The 21,589-nt window shown below is 37.9% G+C and overlaps 6 protein-coding genes across 11 annotated transcripts; 4 read left to right on the plus strand and 2 right to left on the minus strand.

Moving 5' to 3' along the window:
- The first annotated feature begins 176 nt into the window (after positions 1 to 176).
- Dd (CTD nuclear envelope phosphatase 1-like protein dullard) lies at positions 177 to 7,106 on the plus strand. Of its 6 annotated transcripts, none has more exons than XM_070283098.1 (5): positions 177 to 268; positions 1,419 to 1,525; positions 3,058 to 3,306; positions 3,372 to 3,554; positions 5,081 to 7,106. In XM_070283098.1, the coding sequence occupies exons 2-5, from the start codon at positions 1,424 to 1,426 to the stop codon at positions 5,270 to 5,272; spliced, it is 726 nt and encodes a 241-aa protein (XP_070139199.1). In that variant the 5' UTR covers positions 177 to 268; positions 1,419 to 1,423; the 3' UTR covers positions 5,273 to 7,106. The 6 variants fall into 6 exon arrangements, with proteins under 6 accessions (XP_070139199.1, XP_017106515.1, XP_017106517.1 ...); XM_017251026.3 differs by having other exon boundaries at positions 178 to 268; positions 3,049 to 3,306; XM_017251028.3 differs by having other exon boundaries at positions 192 to 1,525.
- A 356-nt stretch (positions 7,107 to 7,462) lies between these two features.
- On the plus strand, positions 7,463 to 7,930 carry SLIRP1 (SRA stem-loop interacting RNA binding protein 1). The gene is made up of 2 exons (XM_043212934.2): positions 7,463 to 7,569; positions 7,642 to 7,930. The coding sequence occupies exon 2, from the start codon at positions 7,655 to 7,657 to the stop codon at positions 7,928 to 7,930; it is 276 nt and encodes a 91-aa protein (XP_043068869.1). The 5' UTR covers positions 7,463 to 7,569; positions 7,642 to 7,654.
- Positions 7,931 to 8,038: 108 nt separating this feature from the next.
- anox (acyl-CoA-binding domain-containing protein anorexia) lies at positions 8,039 to 8,891 on the plus strand. Its single transcript, XM_017251037.3, has one exon. It carries the CDS (start codon positions 8,039 to 8,041, stop codon positions 8,774 to 8,776), a length of 738 nt encoding a protein of 245 aa, XP_017106526.1. The 3' UTR covers positions 8,777 to 8,891.
- A 657-nt stretch (positions 8,892 to 9,548) lies between these two features.
- Rpt6 (26S proteasome regulatory subunit Rpt6) lies at positions 9,549 to 11,123 on the minus strand. Its single transcript, XM_017251036.3, has 3 exons — positions 10,963 to 11,123; positions 10,755 to 10,899; positions 9,549 to 10,690 (listed from the first exon to the last, which is right to left on the minus strand). Exons 1-3 carry the CDS (start codon positions 10,978 to 10,980, stop codon positions 9,636 to 9,638), a joined length of 1,218 nt encoding a protein of 405 aa, XP_017106525.1. The 5' UTR covers positions 10,981 to 11,123; the 3' UTR covers positions 9,549 to 9,635.
- Positions 11,124 to 11,391: 268 nt separating this feature from the next.
- On the plus strand, positions 11,392 to 18,241 carry LOC108131928 (ATP-binding cassette sub-family A member 17). The gene is made up of 12 exons (XM_017251053.3): positions 11,392 to 11,785; positions 12,027 to 12,615; positions 12,675 to 12,818; positions 12,970 to 14,211; positions 14,268 to 14,547; positions 14,635 to 15,148; positions 15,463 to 16,148; positions 16,210 to 16,348; positions 16,404 to 16,586; positions 16,984 to 17,643; positions 17,705 to 17,770; positions 17,861 to 18,241. The coding sequence occupies exons 1-12, from the start codon at positions 11,568 to 11,570 to the stop codon at positions 18,117 to 18,119; spliced, it is 4,980 nt and encodes a 1,659-aa protein (XP_017106542.2). The 5' UTR covers positions 11,392 to 11,567; the 3' UTR covers positions 18,120 to 18,241.
- A 496-nt stretch (positions 18,242 to 18,737) lies between these two features.
- LOC108131868 (transportin-3-like) lies at positions 18,738 to 20,774 on the minus strand. Its single transcript, XM_017250947.3, has 3 exons — positions 20,547 to 20,774; positions 19,858 to 20,493; positions 18,738 to 19,807 (listed from the first exon to the last, which is right to left on the minus strand). The coding sequence occupies exons 1-3, from the start codon at positions 20,547 to 20,549 to the stop codon at positions 18,932 to 18,934; spliced, it is 1,515 nt and encodes a 504-aa protein (XP_017106436.3). The 5' UTR covers positions 20,550 to 20,774; the 3' UTR covers positions 18,738 to 18,931.
- Positions 20,775 to 21,589: the final 815 nt, after the last annotated feature.

A 21,589-nucleotide genomic window follows, 5' to 3' on the forward strand; every position in this document is an offset into this window, starting at 1 on the left:
GACCGAAATAAAACTAATTTGTGCAATAACAAAACTGCCACTTATTTAAAAATAAATAGGTATATTTTCTACCCATTTAACACTTAATTTATAGTAGATAACTTTAAATAATTGAATGCATTTTGTCTGATGGCATGATAGACTGTTGGTACGTTCCACTTGCCCTCGAAATTGTCATATTCGCATACGCATGTGCTGCCAACGATGCACAAACGGTGAATTGTCCATCTCACTTCTCCAAAAGGCGGCAATTAATAATTAACAAACCGTACGTTTTGGTAACAATTTGCAATTGAATTTAGTGATAATTACTAAATGTTTATGTGATGATGATGACGAAAAAGGCCGCCAAGCGATAACATTTAACTGCTGCCGGCAATCGTGCGTCTATCGATAGCAATAATGCTATCCGCCTGGCATCCATCAAAAGAAAAATTTGTATTTTGTTGCCTGGCTGTTGGCCAATTCCTCCGCGGTGCGATTGTGTGTGTGTGTGTGCGAGCGTGTGCCGTGTATGTGTGTGCGGGAATTTATTAAACAACAAAAATAAAAATAAAACACAAAAAAAAAAAAGTCAAAATCGGCACACGAACATACTACAAAATTTTATGTAATAATTTATAATTTATGTAAAACAGAAACGCGAACGAAACGCCAGTTATTTAACCAAAAATATATAAAAAAAAAAAAAAAAAACCACACATACAACCAACGCCAGTGGGTTAAAACCAAAGTGCAATAGCTCAATCTTAAATAATTACACCCATACCTATATACATATATTATTTTATTATTGCTCAACAATAACAGTTAGTTGTTGTTGTTTTTTGAGATATTTTTTTGTTGTTTTTTTTTTTTGGTATTATCGTGCGTTAAATAAAATACAATTATAAAAAAAAAAAAATACACGCCGTGAAGAAGAAGCAGACGCCACCTATAATCCTAAAGTAAATGCAACAACAACAACAGTAATAGTAACTAGAAAAATATAAGAATAATAATAAAGACCCAAGTAGGCGAGAATAAAAATAAAAAACAATAAAACAATCAAAAAAAAAAAAAGAGAGGGAGAAAAAAGCGCGAAAATCTATATAAGAACACTTTCCCAGAAACTCTTTTTCGCGTTATCGATTTTTTGCCAGTGTGTGTGTGTGTGAGTGTGCAATCAAACAACAACAACAACGGCATACTGTGTGTTATCAACTGCAAAATAAAACACAAAAAAAAAAAATCAAATCTCAATAAAAAAAAGAAAAGTAGGGGAAAGAAACCCTTAGCCGGTTGCCTTGCCACCCACCACCATCTCCCTCGTCAGCACACCAGCGGATGCAAAAAAAAATTACAATTTCCCATCACTATCATCGCGGATCGTTTAAGGATAATCCAAATTCAATTAATCACAAACACCGGTGTTCTAGATTATATGATGATTTCGTTGCTGCAAATGAAATTCCATGCGCTTTTGTTGTTGCTATCAAAAGTCTGGACATGCATCTGTTTCATGTTCAATCGCCAAGTGCGAGCTGTAAGTATAATTATTAAAATAAAAATTAGTACAAAAAAAATTAGTAATTGTTCGAAAATATAAAAATGTGGCCCCCCCTTTAACCCGATCTTCTGGTATCAACAAACACGAGCACTACTAAAATCATAAAAGTCCACTGATTGATAAGGCCTTCCAATAATACAGTAAATACTCGCCTAAGCTGGGCACTATCGGATAGATTTTACACAGCACACTGAGAGAAACCATGAGATATTCTGGTAGTTTTGGTTTGAAGTTAGAAATTTATGATTATTTTAGAAAAATTTTGGATTAAAAGGTCTTTGATTCGAAAGAATAGACGTTTAAATTTAAAAAAAACTTTAATATTTATTATTAAGGGACTTTTTTTTTTATAATATTCGATATTCAACCATAATTTTGAACTAAAAAATCAAGTTTTTTCCTGGTTTTCCTGATTTTTTTATTAAAATAAAAGCCTTTAAAATCCTAAAAAGACAGCTTAGAGTTCAATTTTGGTAAAAAAAAACTTTTATTTCAATATTTTATTCATATTTTTCAAGTATAAATTATTTACTTAATTCAATTCTTCAATTATTAACAATTATTCAATATTCTTTAATTTGTAATCTTTTTTTCTAATATTTTGATATGTTTTCTTAAGTAAAAGTTAAATTCCGGTCATGAAAGTAGTGTAATTTCAATATATTATCCTGTTTTTTTGGAATATTATAATTTTTAATATAAAATAAAGAATATTTTCTTTAAAATGTATACATTTTTCTATTCCTTTGATAAGTTTTCTTAAGAAAATGGTTTTAGATAACCTAGAAAGGCAGGTCAGAGTTCAAATCCGCTTGGGAAAGTAATGTTTTTCTTAAAATATTGTATGATATTTTGTTAGGTTTCTGCAATTTGTAAGAAAGTTTTAAAATAAAAAGGGAACTTTTTTACTCTTGAAACTACACAAGTTCTATAGTATTACTTATTTTCTTAAAAAACCTCCGCTCGAAAAAAAACATCACCATACCTTAGTATTTTAGCTTAGTTTTTCTCGGTGTCCATAGTTTCCATTAGTAAATGACAAGCAGCCATATATTAAATTTTTTATCAATCGTCGCGGTACAAGTATAATGGAGCCTGTTATTTTCAACCTATTTGTTGCTGTTTTTGTCAATTTTATTTTATCAAAAATTCTCGATTGGGTGAGTATGTTCATCTTATCGCTAGTCGCCGTTGTTTGTCTTTGATGTTCTCCACTGTATCGGCGATTTTTTTTTTTTTTTGGCTCGAAATCGTGACACGGCAAATATGTACAATATTCCAAACTGACCTTCGACCTGAAGCACCAGATTTGCCCAATCTTAGGATTTTTCCCAAGATTGTTTTTTTTTTAAATAATGACTTATATTTGTTGTATTTCGCTCCAGTTTTTAGGTAACTTAGGTTTAGATTTAGTAATCCCAACCACCAGACATACACGTAGACACATTCGAATGCATTCCAAGTACTGTTCCGTTGATTCTATGTATTAACTTCCTTAGTTTATCCAGTATCAACCGGTTAAATATGAACTCTTTCCGCTGTCACCGGTCTCCCGCCACCGACTGAGTCTGGTGCAGCGAAAGACCCTCGTTCTGGACCTGGACGAGACCCTCATCCACTCGCATCACAATGCCATGCCCAGGAATACCGTGAAGCCCGGCACGCCGCACGATTTCACCGTCAAAGTCACCATCGATCGGAATCCAGTTCGATTTTTTGTTCACAAACGACCGCATGTCGATTATTTTCTGGATGTGGTATGTTTTTAATGTATATTTTTGAACTATTAATTATTTATTAATAATAATTATTTATTTTTTAGGTCTCTCAGTGGTACGATCTGGTGGTATTCACAGCCAGCATGGAGATCTATGGAGCGGCAGTGGCGGATAAACTGGACAACGGTCGGAATATACTCCGGCGGCGCTACTACAGACAACACTGCACTCCAGACTATGGTTCCTATACCAAGGATCTGTCGGCTATTTGCAGTGATTTAAATAGGGTAATGCTCCTAGAAGTCCTAGAAGTTGCTTAGAGTTATTTATGGGGTGTTTTAGATAGAGCTTTATCATAGATACAGTAAAAGATACAGCTCGTTGGTAAGAGTTAAGAGTTAGAGTAAGAATTATCAAACAATTTCCCTAAAAAGACTTTTTAGTTTAGTTTTTGAAATATTTATCAATTTATTACGTCTTATAGAGAGGCGTAATTACAAAACAAACCCTTTCCGGTCTTCAAAAGAATATATAAATGTGTTCTATTCAGGTCCCTATGTTTCTTCGGGTTTGAGAATGAGATTTGACTATGAGAGAAATCAAATTCTTACAATTTTTTTTTTTTTGAAAATAAAGGGATTAAAGTATTTTAGTTTTCTTTAATTTAAGACTACGTTTTGAAATAATCTTAGCTAGTAATGAATGGTTATCTAGTGTAGTCTAGATATTTATATTCTCTTTATAAGACCCTACAAAAGATGTATTTCAAAAGGTTTGTTTTTCTAAACAATCCTTTAAGCCAAATGAGGAAAAGTACCGTCTATCATACAGTTCAGTATTAGGTTCTTAATCTATTATCTACTATTATAATTTCCAATTATTTCTATTTGTCATACATGTTTTGACTATGTGTCTTTTATTACTTAAATTCAAGTAAACATTTTTTAAGGTATATTTTTAGATTTGGAAGTATTCAAAAAATATAAGAAACCTCAAAAGGCTATCCAGAAAAATTACCGACTATCTAAAGTCCAGTGTTAAGCATTAAGGAAAATATTTGTTGTTCTTTGACCTATGTTACTTCTTCTTGTTACGTATTCAAACTAAAAATTTCTCAGGAGTAACTTTTAGTAGTAGAAATATGAAAAATTTTTAGAAAAAACCTTAAAAGTATCTACTATCGTACAGTCCAATGTTAAGCATGAAAGAAACTAATTATGTTCTTCTAAGACATATTTGATTTTTTTTCGACTAAAGATGACTTATTTTAGTTGTATTCAAATGAAAATTTTTTAAGAGATATTTTTAGAATTATAAATATTAAAAATTATTTGAATAAAAGGCCATTAAAGGCCCCGAAGGAAAAGTGTGGACTCTAATACATTGCAGTATGATGCTCTAAGTATTTAATATTTTAGATTTAAGGTGATATTTTCGATATGTCCTTCCTTTATTTGCTTTCAAAAACAATAATTTGTAAAGATAGATTTTTAGTCTTATGAATATTAGTAGTTATTACCTTTTAACTTAAAAAGGTATCAAGGAAAAGCAGAAACTATTACATAGTCCTAAAAGTATAAGTTGTTAAGGAAACGATTCTAAATTTTTATTGGTTTATTTTAAAAATATATATTAAAGAAAAAGGTTTTTTCTTGCTAAATACATAGTTAAATAGGAAAAGTACCCACTATCATATAGTCTACAAAATATCAAGAATTATAGCAACTATATCAGTTTTTTTTTTTTTACACTATCTGGTACTATTTTGATTTATAAACCCATCTTTAATGTATCTTTTTTTGTTATCTTTCAGATATTCATCATTGACAATTCGCCCGGCGCCTATCGCTGTTTTCCCAACAACGCCATACCCATCAAGAGTTGGTTCTCGGATCCCATGGACACGGCGCTATTATCGCTGCTGCCCATGTTGGACGCGTTGCGGTTTACGAACGATGTGAGATCAGTGTTGTCCCGTAACTTGCATCTGCATCGTCTCTGGTAGCAGGTGGGACGCCTAACGCTAGTATAGTCTAACGTATTTCTGCAGTGAGGAGGAGGGTAAATTTTTTGAAATTAGCAACAACAACAACAACAAGAAGAAGAAGAAAATGGTGGTGCTGTGACACATTAACGAATTTTTTTCAATATTATTAATACTTATTACCATTCAAGACGACAAGCAAATTTGGATAGTGAAAAACAACAAATAAAGTCCCCCCCCCACAGAGTTAATTAATGGGGGTGGGGAAGGGGGTGTAGAACTATGACAGACAGTGATCGATCAAGTAAAGAAAAAAGATAATCAAGGTAAACCCCATTGTTGGATCTGGAAATCTATAGTTGTAATAATTTGTAATTTTATTTTTTTTTGTTTGAAAAAAATGCCTCTATTAAGATTAAACACTTTTATAATAATCTACCTGCATTCGAGTGCATCAGAATTATGATTACTATTTTTAGTTGTGTTGTTTTTTTTTTGTATATATATATACATAAATACACACATATATATATATATATATATATGCAGTTTATATATAAATATATATATATATTTGTAAAATCCAAAACTATTGAACACAGTATCTTAACTAAATAAAACTGAAAATTAAGAACAAATTCAAGTCAAGTTATATACACTATATATATATATATATCATAATATAAATTCTAAATCTAAGTCGTGCAACAGAAGTCTGTTGTAGTATCTACATATATTATTATGATTACAATTTATAATTACGATAATGAAAAAGTGAAATTGTTTACACTTAAACTGTATATGGCGATTGAGATATAAATACTTTTAGTTATACAAATTAGTTGATTACGAAACTTTCCTGGACATCATTATTATGGATAATTACTATATGTAACCGATTCTGTAGAGACTTTATACTATTCTGTTTCTCTTGTAAAAAGATGACAAAACCCAAAAAACGACAAACCGAACGATGAGATCTTTCAAGAGTTTCATTTTGCTTGAAAAAAAAAAACAAAAAATATATAACAATTTTTCTATGGATAAGATTTTTGTCTTTGAAGGCATTATATAAATATGTATATTTATATATATCTACATCTATAAAGTACTATTTAAAAACAAAAAAAAAACTAAAAAAAAAACCAACAAAATAAACCTTAATGATCAGAAAGATAGTTAGTGGAGAGGTAGAAGGAGAAAAAAAATGAAAAAATCACGACGGCCGAGCCGTATATAGTCTCTTATAATCCGATCGGATCAGATCAGATTCAAGACAGAGCCCCCAGACTGGAAAGTTAGAGAAGAGGATATATTGAGATAAAAAATAGAGAGCCAAATCACTAATTATATACTTGTACCGAGTTAGTCTGAGAAGAAACTAAAATGAGAAATCGTGGCACATCATCTGAGAATGAGAGACATCACACACAACACAGTAGGAAAATGAGGATTATAGTTGAACGGAAAACAAATGAAAACTGCTTCCATAGTTAATGTTATTTCCAAAAATATAAAAAAAAACATATTTAATACAACAAAATAAAATACAAAACAACATCCTCAAAAGCTTGTCTGAACACATTGTATACCCACACTCCCCTATCCAATTGTTCTTTTTACTGAATTGTACATTTTAAATACAATCACTATTTGTTTATTATTGCAAGAAATACAAACAACAACAAAAGAATTATGAAAAAAATACGTGTTTGCGCGATGTTGTTAATTTTAAGTAGTTTGTAGCAAATTTGTTAAACTGAGACGTAAATGAAATAAATGAGAAAGGGAACACAAAAAGCAGAGACAACAAAAAAAAATTCAAAAAATACAACAAAATCAATCAAAAATAAAAGACTTGTGTTTTATTTTTTTAAATTTAGCGCCAAGTGTTACATATGACTTACATTTTCAGGAGTTAACAGTGTCTGTTAAGTTAAAGCACATTTTTGGTGCTGTTATGCGAACGGCACTTCAATGAAAGGTTTGTAGTTGTAGTCATGTCACGAACTTTTTATACCCTATAGAAAATATCATCTAAGGATAATTTTAAAATTAAGAAATAAAATTAATAAATAGATTCTTAAAATAAAATTTTTGTATTGTTTACTTGGAAAGTCAACTCCTTAAATTATATAAATCCTAACATAATCTTAACTTTATATAACCTGACTGTTATTACCATGACTACCCCTCTATATAATGGGTATTAACAGCAGCTGTTAACTTGACAATTTTTAGGTTATGTTGTCACTCAGTCGATCCAACAACAAGTTACCGTAAAAGAAAATCGCCGGAGTATTTACGCAACGCAACTGGTGAGGAGCGTCGTCAAGATCAACCAGAATCTATATAATATATATCAAATATATCAAATCCGGACCGATTAGGAAAACAAGACCCATGGCCGCCACCGCCGGAGCTGTAGCTAAAGTCGGAAAATCAGTGCACCGCATTTTCGTGGGCAATCTGCCGTGGACGGTGGGCCATCAGGAGCTCCGTGGCTACTTCAAGGAGTTCGGACGCGTCATCTCCGCCAACGTGATCTTCGACAAGCGTACCGGCTGCTCCAAGGGCTACGGATTCGTTAGCTTCAATAGCCTGACGGCGCTGGAGAAGATCGAGAACGAGCAACGACACATTCTGGAGGGCAACTACCTCAACATACAGAAATCCTAAATAGAAAGCAGCAAAAACCCAATAGGCCCAGTGGCATTTCATCAAATTAGTTTTAAGTTTCTCTAGGTTTTTGTATATCACACATTATCACATTTTTTTTTTATTGTAATGTCCGACAGCGATTCGGATCCGGAGGAGGAGCTGTTCTATCGCGCCACCCAGCACGTGGCTGGGAATACCTCCTCCCTGGCCGCCGCAGATCTGCTTGAGTTCTACGGCTATTACAAGCAGGCCATCGACGGACCCTGTACGGAGCCCAGTCCCAGTATACTTCATATGAAGGCGCGAAACAAGTGGCAGGCTTGGCACAATCTCGGCAAGATGACCGCCACAGAAGCACGACGGGCGTATGTCCAGAAGCTGCAGAAACTACAGCCCGATTGGCGCAAGAAGTCGTCCCGGAATACAGGATGGGTGGTGCATTCCATTGAGTCGGTACCTCTGGAAGATCAGCGTCCGGAGAGCGAGAAGACCCTCTTCGACTATGTCAAGGAGAACAACTTGGCGCGTCTGAGGGAGCTTTTGACGCCGCCAGACATCCAGGAACTGGACGAGTACGGCATGGCCCTTATCCACTGGGCCACTGACCGCAATGCCGTCGATATTATTGAGTTCCTGGTGAAGAGCGGCGCCAGTGTGAACCAGCGGGATGCAGAACAACAAACGCCATTACACTACGCCGCCAGCTGTGGCCACGTGGAGGCCCTGCGCTGCCTGCTGGATCTCCATGCCAACCCGACCCTGTGCGACTCCGAAGGACAAACCTGCGTGGACGTGGCCGACGACGAGCAGATCTGCACTGTGCTCCGCTTAGAAAAGGATCGCTTGCAGGCATCCGCGTCGTAACAGCATCCTAAAATTATAGATCGATAGATTCCACTTTCCCCTCTCAAAAACCACTGTATCATTATGTTTGTTTGAACAAATTTTACCACAAATTACAATGTGTATTACGGGTAAACATAGTTTTGGTTTTTATTTAAGCTACAGGTTTCTCATCCTTGGTAATCTCCGATCTCCCCATAAGAATCGGATATATATTGACGAAGTTGTAACCTTTGGTGTGGGCCGTATGGTTAGCCGCGATTTGCTCAGAAAAATTTACATAAAATGTATCCAACAAATCCTTGCTGCTTGATGCAGTATTATGGAGATCCACGAATCTTTGAAGGTATTTCATTTAAGGATCGGATGAATACTGGCGGAGATATGCACTTCTTAGTGGGCCATATAGGGGGACCATTGGATTACTTCGATTTTCAAAGAAGTCCCTCAGAAAAATTGACACAAAATGGATCGAAAAATTCTCTTCCAGGTTGTGATGCAGTATTGTGAAAAATAGTTCTATGAATCCTTTGAGGTATTCCGTTTAAGGATCGGATAAAGACTGGCGAAGATATAGACTCCTCAGTGGGCCATGTAGGGCTCTCCATGGTTACCCTTAGGGATCCGATATATATTGACAAGGACAATCACTTGCCACTCAATCGAGTCTACTGGATCTCTGACCTTCATAATCATTTAAAAGTAAGCATTTTAAATGAAAAGAAAAGAGATAGCAATTAATTTTTAAAATTAAAAGATTTGCTTTCCCCGGAAATAAAAAATGTAACAAAAATATGTATTACTAACTGATATATTTAATGAAAAAAGTATTAAGGGACACAAGGGATGTGGGAGAGTTGATGTGCTTAAGGGCTGTCGTCTACTTCCAGAGCTTCTTGATCGACATGTTCTTCTCCGAGTCCTTCTGCATCACCTTAGCCACGGCCATCTCAAAGTCCTCCTGGGTGACATGGACACGGCGCTCGCGCAGCGCATACATACCGGCTTCGGTGCAGACACCTTTGACCTCCGCACCCGAAGCACCGGGCATTAGTTCGGCGATCTTGCGGAGATTGATGCCACGGGTGAGGTTCATCTTGCGCGAATGAATCTTCAGGATGTCGAGACGGGCCTCCTCGTTTGGTGGGGGGAACTCGATCTTGCGATCAATGCGACCGGGACGGAGAAGGGCCGGATCCAGGATGTCAATACGATTGGTGGCCATGATCACTTTGATGTTCTTGGTGGCCTCGAAGCCGTCCAGCTGGTTCAACAGCTCCAACATAGTGCGCTGCACCTCAGAATCACCGCCAGAACCGGACTCAATACGCGATGAGCCAATGGAATCGATTTCGTCCATGAAGATAATTGAGGGGGCATGTTCACGGGCCATAACGAAAAGTTCACGCACCATGCGCGATCCCTCACCAATGAATTTCTGGACCAGCTCGGAGCCAGAGACGCGAATGAACGTGCACTCGGTGTGATGGGCAACGGCACGGGCCAGCAGGGTCTTTCCTGTACCAGGTGGTCCATAAAGCAGTACACCCTTCGGCTGGGCAATGCCGAGGGCATCGAACAATTCCGGATGTTTGACGGGCAACTCAATCACCTCCTTAATCTCCTTGATTTGTTTGTCCAGACCGCCTACCATTTCGTAAGTGGAGTCGGGCACTTTTTCGACCATCATCAAGGACACCAATGGATCCACTTTGTTGGGCAGAATCTTGTGCAGAGTGTAGCTCTCGTTGCGCAGTGCAACACGGCAATTGGGTGTCACATCGTTGATGTCGATGTTTTTGTCCAGATCCACCACAAACTTGCCCTCGGGATGGACCTTAACCAGCACCTTCTTCTTGTCCATTGGCTTCACTACCTCGCCCACATAGCTGCCCTGTTCCTGGAGCAACTGCAATTCCTCACGCAGCATACGAACTGCAGAATAATAGTTTATTAAACAAACACATCAAATTTCGAGTGTTTTTCTTTTGAAAAATACCTTTGGCATTCAGCTCATTACGCTGGGCTTGTAAACGCCTCAAGTTCTGGCTCTTCTCGGCCACAATGAGCTGCAGTTCCTCGATCTTCTGGATGTAATAGGAACGGAAGCCTTCGCCTTTTTGGTAGGCAGACTCGATTTCCATCTGCCGCAATAATAAACCATCATTACTTTTATATATTTCTTGTAATATTATAATAAAACCTACCCGATTAGTGACAGTCATCTTGGTTGGCGTCTACTTCGTTGCGTTTCAATATTTAATTTGTTCTTTCGACAATTAATTAATGCTGTTTCTTCGACTTATTAACAAATTTTACTTATGACTCGGCATTCTTGGTTTACGTTTGGGGATGTGAGTTGCTAGTTATCGGTTATCGCACTTTTTTGGTAACCGAAATATTTCGCAACACTAGCCATTCGCAACACTATCGAATTGATATCGATATTTCTATTTTTGAATATATTTAAAAATTAATATATTTATATGAAGAACAGTATAATATTGCTAGAAAAGTCTTAAAAAAAAGGATTTTAAAATATTCAACATATTATCCCTTATGTTCAAACTTTTGCTTAACATTTTAGTCCCCAAGTTGTTTAAATCCAAATATGCCTTGAAAATAAAGTTCATTATTCCTTGTTTTTGTAAACATAACGTATCAAATTGCACCGATTGAAACTTTCTTCAAAAAAAAAAATATTCAATAAAAAATACAATTTATAAACCTTGCACCTTGGTGTAAGAAGTTTTGTTGTGTGCACGGATACCCGGATAAATTAATAAAAATATTAGACCAGATTTTGAAAACAATGCCGGCCACTACGGGTCTTCTGTTCAAGCGCTACGTACGCATCGAATTGAACCTATGGCGTCGTACTCTCTTCGAAGCTGTGACCCTGATTATCATGGTATTAGTTATACTACTAAATCCCATTGCCCATTCCAAGCGTCTTCTTTACAATCGCCGAGAGGCCACCAACGAACAGAGTATCGTCTCCCACAAGCTGGAGGATATTAGTATTCTTACGTAAGTGTTGGGTGGCCGTTATAGGGAGTAAGTAATCAGAACTCTGATTATATAGATGGTAGAAAAGTGATTTTTTGGCAAAAGTTTAGAATTTGAGTTATTAATAGTTTGTTTATTTTAAATCGCTTATATGTTAAGCATAAAGAATGATCAGATCTCTGAGAATATTCAATATAGAGTTCCCAAATCTTCCTAAAGTATAAAAATAAAAAGATAACTTCTATTATAACTCTATTCACAGTCAATTGGCCGATTCGAAGCGCGAGAAAACCAAATATATCCTGGCCTATGCACCCAGTGTACCGTTCGCCAGAGATATTACCGAAAAGGTGGCGAAAACTTTGGAACTTAATGCCACCGTTGGCTTTAGCAGCTCCGATCAAATGGAGGATCAGTTCGATGAACGAACCACATTGGCCGGAATTGTCTATTATAATGTAGAGACCGAGGGTACACCCCTAAAGCTATCCTTGTCGATACGCTTTCCCAGTGAATTTCGTACCATTCTTCCGTTTCTCACCGAGAATCGTCTCTGGTTGACACGCTGCTCTGGTCGAATTAATGAGGGACGGGATCGAGTTAGCGATCAGGATAAGGAACAGGATATATATATACGCGAAGGATTTCTACAGCTACAACATCAGATATTCACAGAATGGTATCATCGGCTACGAAACGAAATCGATACCGATTATCCAGAACCGAATGTTGAAGTATATAATATATTGCAGAAGGCAGCCGATGAAACGTGCTCGTCAATGAATATGCACCGTTTGCCAACATTTCTTTATAACTTTTTATACCTATTACCATTTTTGAACATTATAAGAGTAAGTTTTAATTAATCTATATTTAAGTTTAAATATTAATCATATAATGTTTACTACAGAATGTGGCTGCCCAAGTGGAAGATGGTGTTATGGTTCATCAATGGCACTATGGATATTCCTTTGGGATTCAATGGTGTCTCAAGTTTTTGGTTTTATTTATTCGAATGCTTTGCTTTGACCTGATATTCATTGGTATTGTTGTGGTGAGTATTTTATTAAGAATTATAGCAATATTTCATTTAAATTTCCCATCTCTAACGATTATTTTGTCGATAAACGATTTCGATAATTTCACACGAAATTAACTTGCTTAAAAAGCCCGCACATTTTTATATTTCTCTTTTTTTCTTTTAGACTTTTTGGATTTTTGGTGGAAGAGAAGGTGAACTTTCAGGTTGGGGTATGTTAGGATTTGTATGCTTTATGATCGTCTATACTGTGGAGTTTATCATAACCGGAATGGTGGTGGCAAAGCTCTTTGCAAATCCCATCAATGCCGTACTTTGTGGCCTGGTGTTGTGGATATTTATGTACGCCGCATTTTGCATAATATTGGAACGGTATTGGGACGCCCATCAGTATTACGTCTTTTTCGTTCTGGTGGCATTTTTCAATTGCCAAATGCACTTTAGCATGAACTTGTTCCGACTCTGTATCGAATCGCCCGAGGATGTGAAGACCATTGACTTTGTTGTCCTCTTCACAGCCGCCGTTAGCTCGGCCTTGATCTATCTGTTGATCCTACTGGCCGCCCAATGGAGAATGCCCGGAAAGTTCCTCAGTCGCCGGATCGTAAACAATCGTCGCCGGAAACAATCGAAAAGTGATAATGCCATTCTGTATTTGGGTCGAGCTCCGAGCTGGCAGAACTTTGAATACGGCGATGTGGGTTCTGTGGAAATGATGCGACTCCGACATGTTAGTACTGCCCATCGGGACTCGGAACGTAAGATTTTGAAGAACATTTCGATGAGAATTTACAAGGGAGAGGTCTATGCTATGCTCGGACACATTGGATCCGGAAAACTGACCGTACTCCGGGTGATGGCGGGCCTGAAGTTTCCACTGAAGGGCTCGGTGACGGTTATGGGCAAACCCTTTGGTCCCAAGGAGGCGTCCCGCCACATGGTCGACTTCCGTTTCGATGAACACGGCCTGAATAAACATCTCACAGTCGAGCAGACCATCGACTATCATGTTCGACTGAAGCTACGGCCCTCGGATATGGATCGCTTTCTGATCGAAAAGCGAAAGTGGCTGGGCATTTTGGATCAGCATGTCGAAAGCCGACGAGCAAGGATTGGACAATTGAGTTTCGGATCTCAGAGATTGGTGGCTTTGTGCGTATGCCTGGCCGGTGACACTAAGATCATTGTACTGGAGGAGCCCACCCTGGGACTGACCGGACGAGAGGCGCAGATCTTTTGGTCGATTGTCATCAGTGAGAAGGAGAACAGATCGTTTGTGATGGGCACCTATAGTGTGGGGGAGGCGGAACATATTGCCGATCGGATTGGAATCCTTAGTATGGGTGTCCTGGAGGCCAGTGGAACACCATTCTTTTTGCGAGCTAAATTCAGCAGCACCGTGGATTTGGTAAGAAATCTTGATTTCTAAATAAAAGTACTTTATTTTAATTATTGCACTTTCAGGTCATCATCAAGAAACCTCATGTACCGGATCAGCCCATTACCGATTTCATTAATCAATTCCTAACAAACGTGGAGCCTGACAATGAGATAGGTGATACTTTGACCTATCGATTGCCCGTCAAGTATCGTCCAAGATTGCAGAAACTTTTGATTCATTTGGAAATCGATCGGAAAAAGTTGGGAATTGAAAATGTACGAGTTGTGGGCGCAGAACTGTCCGATATTTATATGAAATTGGCAACATCTTTTCGATTACAACAGCAAATTATACCCGATGTCAGTAAGTTTCAAAAGAGGGGGTTTTCAAAGGGTATTATTTTACAAAATTAGAAACAATTTTTAATATTTTTTTTTTGTAATTCTTCAGCTCAAACATTTAAATACCAAGTGGTTTCCAAAAAACACTTGGCCAGACAACGAATGCGAGCCATGTTCTATAAAAAGATGATCCACACAGCGCCCAATGTCTGGCCGATAATTATGATTATTACCAGCTTTATACTAATCGCCATTATAGCCCGATTATCGGTTATGCTAAACGTACCAAAGGAGCGAATGAATGAAATTAAATTGGCCTATGATCATGAGAAGGATGAAACTATTGATAATATTCCCGATCTCAATGAATGTGGTTATATTAACATAAAATCAGTTAGCCGAAACAAGAATAATATAAAGGAGTCGCTCTCGAAGCTCTTCAACAAGGACTCCCTAGTCTGTGAAAAGGGAAGTTATCGCAATGATTTGAAGAAAAAGGATGGACTGGCCAGTATGGGGGCTGTGGAGGCGGATGGGGAACAGGATATAAATGGTTATATAAGTCAGGATATTTTCCATTCGGCTCCAGTGATGCTAAATCTATTGCATAATATTATATTGAAGTAAGTTTAGTTAGGAATTAGTGTATAATTGAGGGATGCTTGTATATTTCTTCTACTTAAGCTTTTTGAAAGGTGACGAAATCACAAAAAATTGTTTACAGAATTACTTCTTAATATTACTTACTATTAGTACAAAAAATAGGGACTAAGTAAGAACAAACTATATGCATTATAAACATGCCTTACAAATTTTTAATAACAAAACTTGTAAATAAAACTCATCAATTTTAATGATTTTTCGCCACCTCCCTTTTAAAGTCAACCAAAGCCATTGTTTCTTATATTCCTCTCTTTAAAAACCTCTTTATTTTTAGACTTTCCTATCCGGATAGAAATGACATAGTTTCCCTGGTCAATAACCATCCAATGCCCACCCAACTCTCGATGAAAATCAATCTGCTGGACAACAAGATCGCCCACATCCAAGCCCCCTTGGTTATTGGATGCATTCTGCCATTGACTATATCCGTATTCGTAATCCCCCTGGTCGAGGAGGAGGTCTACAAGCTAAGATTCCTCCAGCATATGGCTGGATTGGGTCTGAAAATATTCTGGGGCATTAATTTGTTCTGGGATTGGTTCACTTTTTTCATCTATTCGATCATTATTGTGGTGATAATGAGTCTGGTGGGGATTGGGGGCTTTGGATTCTATGAGAATTCTCTACTCGTAATGCTGATGACATTTTTTGGATTGGCAGCACTACCGATCACCTATCTGGTGGCCATGTATGTCAACAAATCGATGATGCGAGCATTTCTCGTTTCCGTCTTGGTCCATGGAGGATCGGGCATTGTCCTATATATCATCTACTGGGATGTGGCCAACAGCAATGATATATTCTTTTATGGAGCATGTCTCTCACCGGGATTTTCGCTACTGGATGGCATTAGTAATATATATACACAGTCATTGGAACAGGAACTATGTCGTTCCAAATGCGAGGCACATGCTAGTTGCACTCCTGAGAATATGCACGAGGTGGTGCCTCATTGTCGCTGTAAGTTTTTGTTTAAAAATAGTGATATATCTATAATTTATTACCTTGATTATTCTTCTAGTTGATACCTACTTTAAATGGATGTCTCCGGGAATACTTCCGGCTATTTTCTTCATGACAGTCACTTCCATTATTTCCTTGTGTCTTATATTTTGGATTGAATTACATCGCCGCGAGAAGAAGTTTCATTCATCGAGAGAGTACGATTTTAAATATATAAATATATTTAGATTTTTGTAAATTATTTATTTATAGTCTTCATAAAATGCGTACTGCTGCATATCCTTTCGATGATGGCGATGTGGCGGATGTGAAACTAAAAATTGCCGAAGCTGATATGACAAAATGCAAGCAATCTGTATTTTTGGTGGATCAAGTAGAGGCTCGTGTTCCTCCGACTGGAAATAGGATTAATACAGTATCATTTGCTCTAAATAAGTATGTTCTTAGATAATATTTAGGTTAAAGATACATGGTATTTGATAAGGAGACTAATTACACTGACTCATAATTTATAAACTTGAAAATACTGTGCACTCTATGAGTATTTAACAAGATATACTATATCCGGTACTTCTCGTAGCGACAAAACACACTTTACTCTTAAGAATACTATACAGTCTTGATCTCTACGAGTTACGGGTATTATTACTAACCAGACTATATAATACCTGGTACTTCTTTAAGCAATTATTAAAAATAAAGCTGGCTTTTATAGAATATTTTCGAATATTATACCGAAGTATACTACAATAACCTACAATATACCTACAATAACCGATTCTTAATTATACTAATAATAACTATTATGTATTATTTTTCCCCCCCTTTTCAGATACATGAGCATGGGCGTTTATGGACCCAGAAATTGTGGCAAAAGTCATCTAATCCGCCAATTGGTTGGCAAAGAGGGTTTCGCCTTTGGAGAGATTTACGTCCGTGGTCTGGACTTCAAGTACGATCTGGAAAGTATTCACACCTACATGGGCTATTGTCCGCAACACGGAGGACTCCTCAAGGAGCTGACACCCAGGGAGCACATCCGTTTGCTGTGCATGATTCGCGGTGTTCCCGACAAGAAGATCGGTGAGAAAATGCATGATCTATGCCTCATGCTGAACATGACCGGATGGATGCATCGAAAGTGCGGCCTCTTGACGGCCGAAAAGCGCCAAAAGGTGAAAATAGCCTTGGCTTTGGTGGCCTACAATAAGATTTTGGTGTTCGATGAACCCACCCGGGGAATGCCTTCGACGACACGTCGTGAAATCTGGAATATCTTGAGATATTTGCGTTATTGCGGCAAGACCATCATTTTTGCCACAAACGATGAACTGGAGTGCAAGGTCCTGGCCGATTTCATTATCCTGTTCAGCGACAGCGAAATGTTGGCCATCGGTAGTCTTCAGTACTTGCGATATAAGTATAGTCATGGTTTCTATTTGGAAGTACGCCTTATTCGGGATGGAGTCACAGTCGCCGAATCGGAGGAGAAGTGCGTGTTATTATTATAATTATTATTTTTATGATTTATTTATATTTTATTTAATTTGTAGTCTGCGCAAAGATGTGGAGAATCTGGCCAAGTTTGTCAACTTTTTGCATAATAGATCGGAGTTGGTGTAAGTGGTTTGCAATTATCTTTGCAATATATAGAATTATATTTCCTATATTTTTAATCCAAATACTTATAATAATCCATCTTTTTTCAGTGGCCGCCTTCATAATTGGTTCAAATACTATATCCCCGTGGGCCATATTGTCTACTCCTTTTTATATGGCGCCATGGAGAAGAACAAGATCCGGCTGAACGTCTCCGATTACTGCATCTACCAGGCGGACATGAACAATGTGGTGGCCCAGGTCCAAATAACCCGGGCGGAGCTCAAGTATCGCCTCAACCAATTGGAGGGACAAATGCTCGATCAGGCTCCCAAATATCGAAAGGGGAAGAAAGGAAAAAAATTCTAGAATGCTTCTAGGACTTTTGAATTTACAATTTATAAATCTGTAATTCTTCCTAATATGTAATCTGTATGTACTTATATATTTTGTACATTATATGTTATAATCTAGCGTTCTCTAAACGCCGTTCAATTAATTTTGATTTTTCTTTTTTTATTTTATTATTTATTATATAAACTCTTGTAAATATTACTTATAAATACAATTAAACTACTCTGTGTCTGCTGCATCAAGGGTATTCATTTAATTTTATTTTATCTTTAAAATACACATTTTCACAACTACTTTACTTATTTTCATATAACTCAAATGTTGTATTCAAATAGAAAAAACTTCATAATTCACAGAAACCGCAATATTTTCAAAATGGTCCAAAAAAGACTTAGGTCCATAAACATTTTTATCAACATTTACTGAATGAATTTAATTAAAATTTGAACAGAGATTGTATCAGATTTCTATCAAAAGTTTTCAAAAATATCCCTCCCACGACTATCGAATATCGCTGTTTTTCTCAGCCGGGTGGCATCCCTAGAATCTATCGATAATTAGGGGAGCTCTACACGGTATCTGAAGAACTCCACCAAAACGAGGCAGCACCTACATATATCATAAATAAATAAATAAATAATAAACCAAAAAGTTTATTCGTTTTGATTACAAAATAATTTGAAAAATTCAGTCGGAAATGCTATGGCTATGTGTGAAACCGCTAATTTGAAAACTAAAAAGCCGAAGGGAGAAAACAACAATTTTAAAATTCTCAAACTAAAAGCACCAAAAATTTGGATCAATCTCCGAGGATCAGTGAGGCTCTATTAGGATGAGCAGTTTGGTTCGTTCGAGGTAACTTGGGTCCGCTTTCGGAGTTTCTTCTGGACACGGCGCTCTATCCCGCGGAAGATGTTCTCGGGACGCTGCGAGAGGATCTTGAGAAGACGCTCGTAGAGGGAGGCCTTCAACATATTGTAGGGATTTATAAAAGGGAGGAGAATGAAGGCGGCTGCCTCCACCTGCATCCAGGGACTCGCTGGGTTCTGGGCGATGGACCAGAAGGTCTCCATGATGATGGGGGTGACTAGCGGGGCCATGGCCCTCACGGTTTCGGCGACACGTCTGCGGAAACCCGCAAAACGGGTGGAGTGGTGCAGGCCAGAGTGTTGGTGGCAGTCGCGCAGCTGGATGCGCTCGAAAAGGATCCTCATCAGGTCCCTCAGGAGAGGCTCAAAGGCGGAGCCTTTCCTAAAATGGTTTAACTCGCACATCAGCTTCTGCCAGTGTTTCATGGCCAGCTCCACGGCGGACCACTCGCAATACCTCGTCACCTGGAGCAGCACCCGAAAGAGGGCCTTTCCGTGGGCGCCTAATTCAAAGGTGGGAGTGCCCTGAGCCACCGTCAGGGTCGTAGAAGCCAGCTGCAGGAATACGGCCACGTAGTTGGCCATGAGGGCTTTCTTGTTTCGGGCCACTGCCCTCAGGAACTTGTCCTCCAGGCTATTGCCAATCTCGAAAATTTGGAGCTGTAGTTGGCGGGAGATCCAGGCAGACTTTAGCAAAGCCACCAATACGCTGCAGGCTTCTGCGTGGATATGCACTTCCTCGTGATGCAGAATGAGGCTCACTCGTAGGAACACGCGGCTGTTGATCAGGTCATCAGCATCCATAACGCCATGCTGCGTCCAGGCAATAATCACCTCGAAGAGAAGGATTATTGGAAGAGAAAGAACAGAAAATGGATCCCTACCCTTAGACATTGCTTCTCGCCCTCAATTCCGATGTTGTCATTTCCTATCAAGTGCCCCATAAGGGTCACCACGTGGGGGGCATGTTCCCAGAGGTGACGATAGATGGAAGGCTCCCGATCGGGACGCACTCTAAAGATAAATTCGCGGGCCTCCCAGGGGAGCAGCTCCAGGAGCACGAGGAAGGCGCGGATGTGCTCCGGGCAGTTCTGGACCATTGCCTCGGAGAGCTCAGGTAGCTCGTGGCAACATGAGGCGTAGTAAAGGCCCAAGTGCACGAGGCATAGGGCCAGCTGGATTACAAGGGGTCGTCCAAATGGGAGGAGTGCCGCTTCCTGCAGGTGCTGGATCAGGCAGCTCTTCAGGTGGAGGACCCTTTCCGGGGTCAGGATGTACGCCTCTCGTTTGATCTTCAAGAGGATGGTGCAGGCAGCGAATAGGAGCACGTGCATGGGCTGACACTGCACGTCTGCCAAGATCTCGTTCAGAACCGGCCATGCGTGTGGAGACCACTGGAAGGCTCTTAGGAACCTGTACCTATTTGAATTGAGCACTATGATCGGGGGCACCAGGGCCTGGGTCACATTCTCCTTGGTGTAGTGGATTATCACTCTCTCGCGGTAGAAGTTCGCCCAAGACTGCATCGAAATTTCTATTTTTTTCAGTTTCGATATTTTTTTCAAAAACTCACCATGTTAAAAGATTAAATGAATCACGATATTCAAGTTGCAAAATAAGTTCAATTTGGAAAAAACTATTCACAAAACCCGACTGGTTATTAGGATTAATTAGACTTAGACTCCTGAAAAATATATTCTAAAGAAATACTACGAGCTATATAGTAGGAGCTTGTGCTCGTTGTAAGATCTAAACACAATTGAAAGTTTTCCGAAATGATCCAGGGGTGTGGAAACAAATGACATTTTGTCCAAAACTACTTGGATTGATTTTATTTAGGATTTTATTTTTATTGAAAAATAGCCTATTGAGTTTTTCATATATTTTCAAAAATGAAAATAGAAAAAAATGCCTAAAGAAGTTAAAGAAAGTAAGTCTGTAAAGAGAAAACAGGATCATTTAATCATATTAAATCTTAATAATTTGTTATTGGATAAAATAGACCATTTTTAAGGAGCTTCAAAGAGGTTCATATAATCCGGGAAGTTCTAAAACTCACACTTGACTTAACAGAGAGGCCATTGGCCTCCGATTAGGCTTGGAATTATGAATACATTTTCTCCCACTTCTCTACCTTTACTTTAATAACCATATTTATTTTAAAAAGGCAACACTTTCGTAACCAGAAGTTTGCCTTTACAATTACCAAGGCCAGATGTCTGGCCTGGATATTTTACATAGACACAGACATTTATAATGTGGGGACATGGGCTTTCCCCGGATCAATAATTAAAAGGCTTTGTACTGGGTTCACAACGTGTTGCTTTGCATAATAGATGAGAGTCCCTGGGGAAAGTAAATTTTTCAATGCTGGGAACTTTTTCATATGCCCCAATGAATATTTAATAAAAAAAAAGAGCGAAGTAGTGACAACTGAAATGTACAATGACTAGTTACAATTGATTTTAGTGAAGAAACAGAGAGAAAATTGCTAAAAAAAATAATTAAATTATTTTTAAACAGCAGAATTAAACAATAAAATAATATTTTAATAATTTAAACTAGTATTTTTAACTATTTAGTGCTTAAAATATAGTTTATACGCTTCTTAATTTA

Source organism: Drosophila bipectinata, chromosome XR (assembly GCF_030179905.1).
Source record: "Drosophila bipectinata strain 14024-0381.07 chromosome XR, DbipHiC1v2, whole genome shotgun sequence".
NCBI lineage: Eukaryota > Metazoa > Arthropoda > Insecta > Diptera > Drosophilidae > Drosophila > Drosophila bipectinata.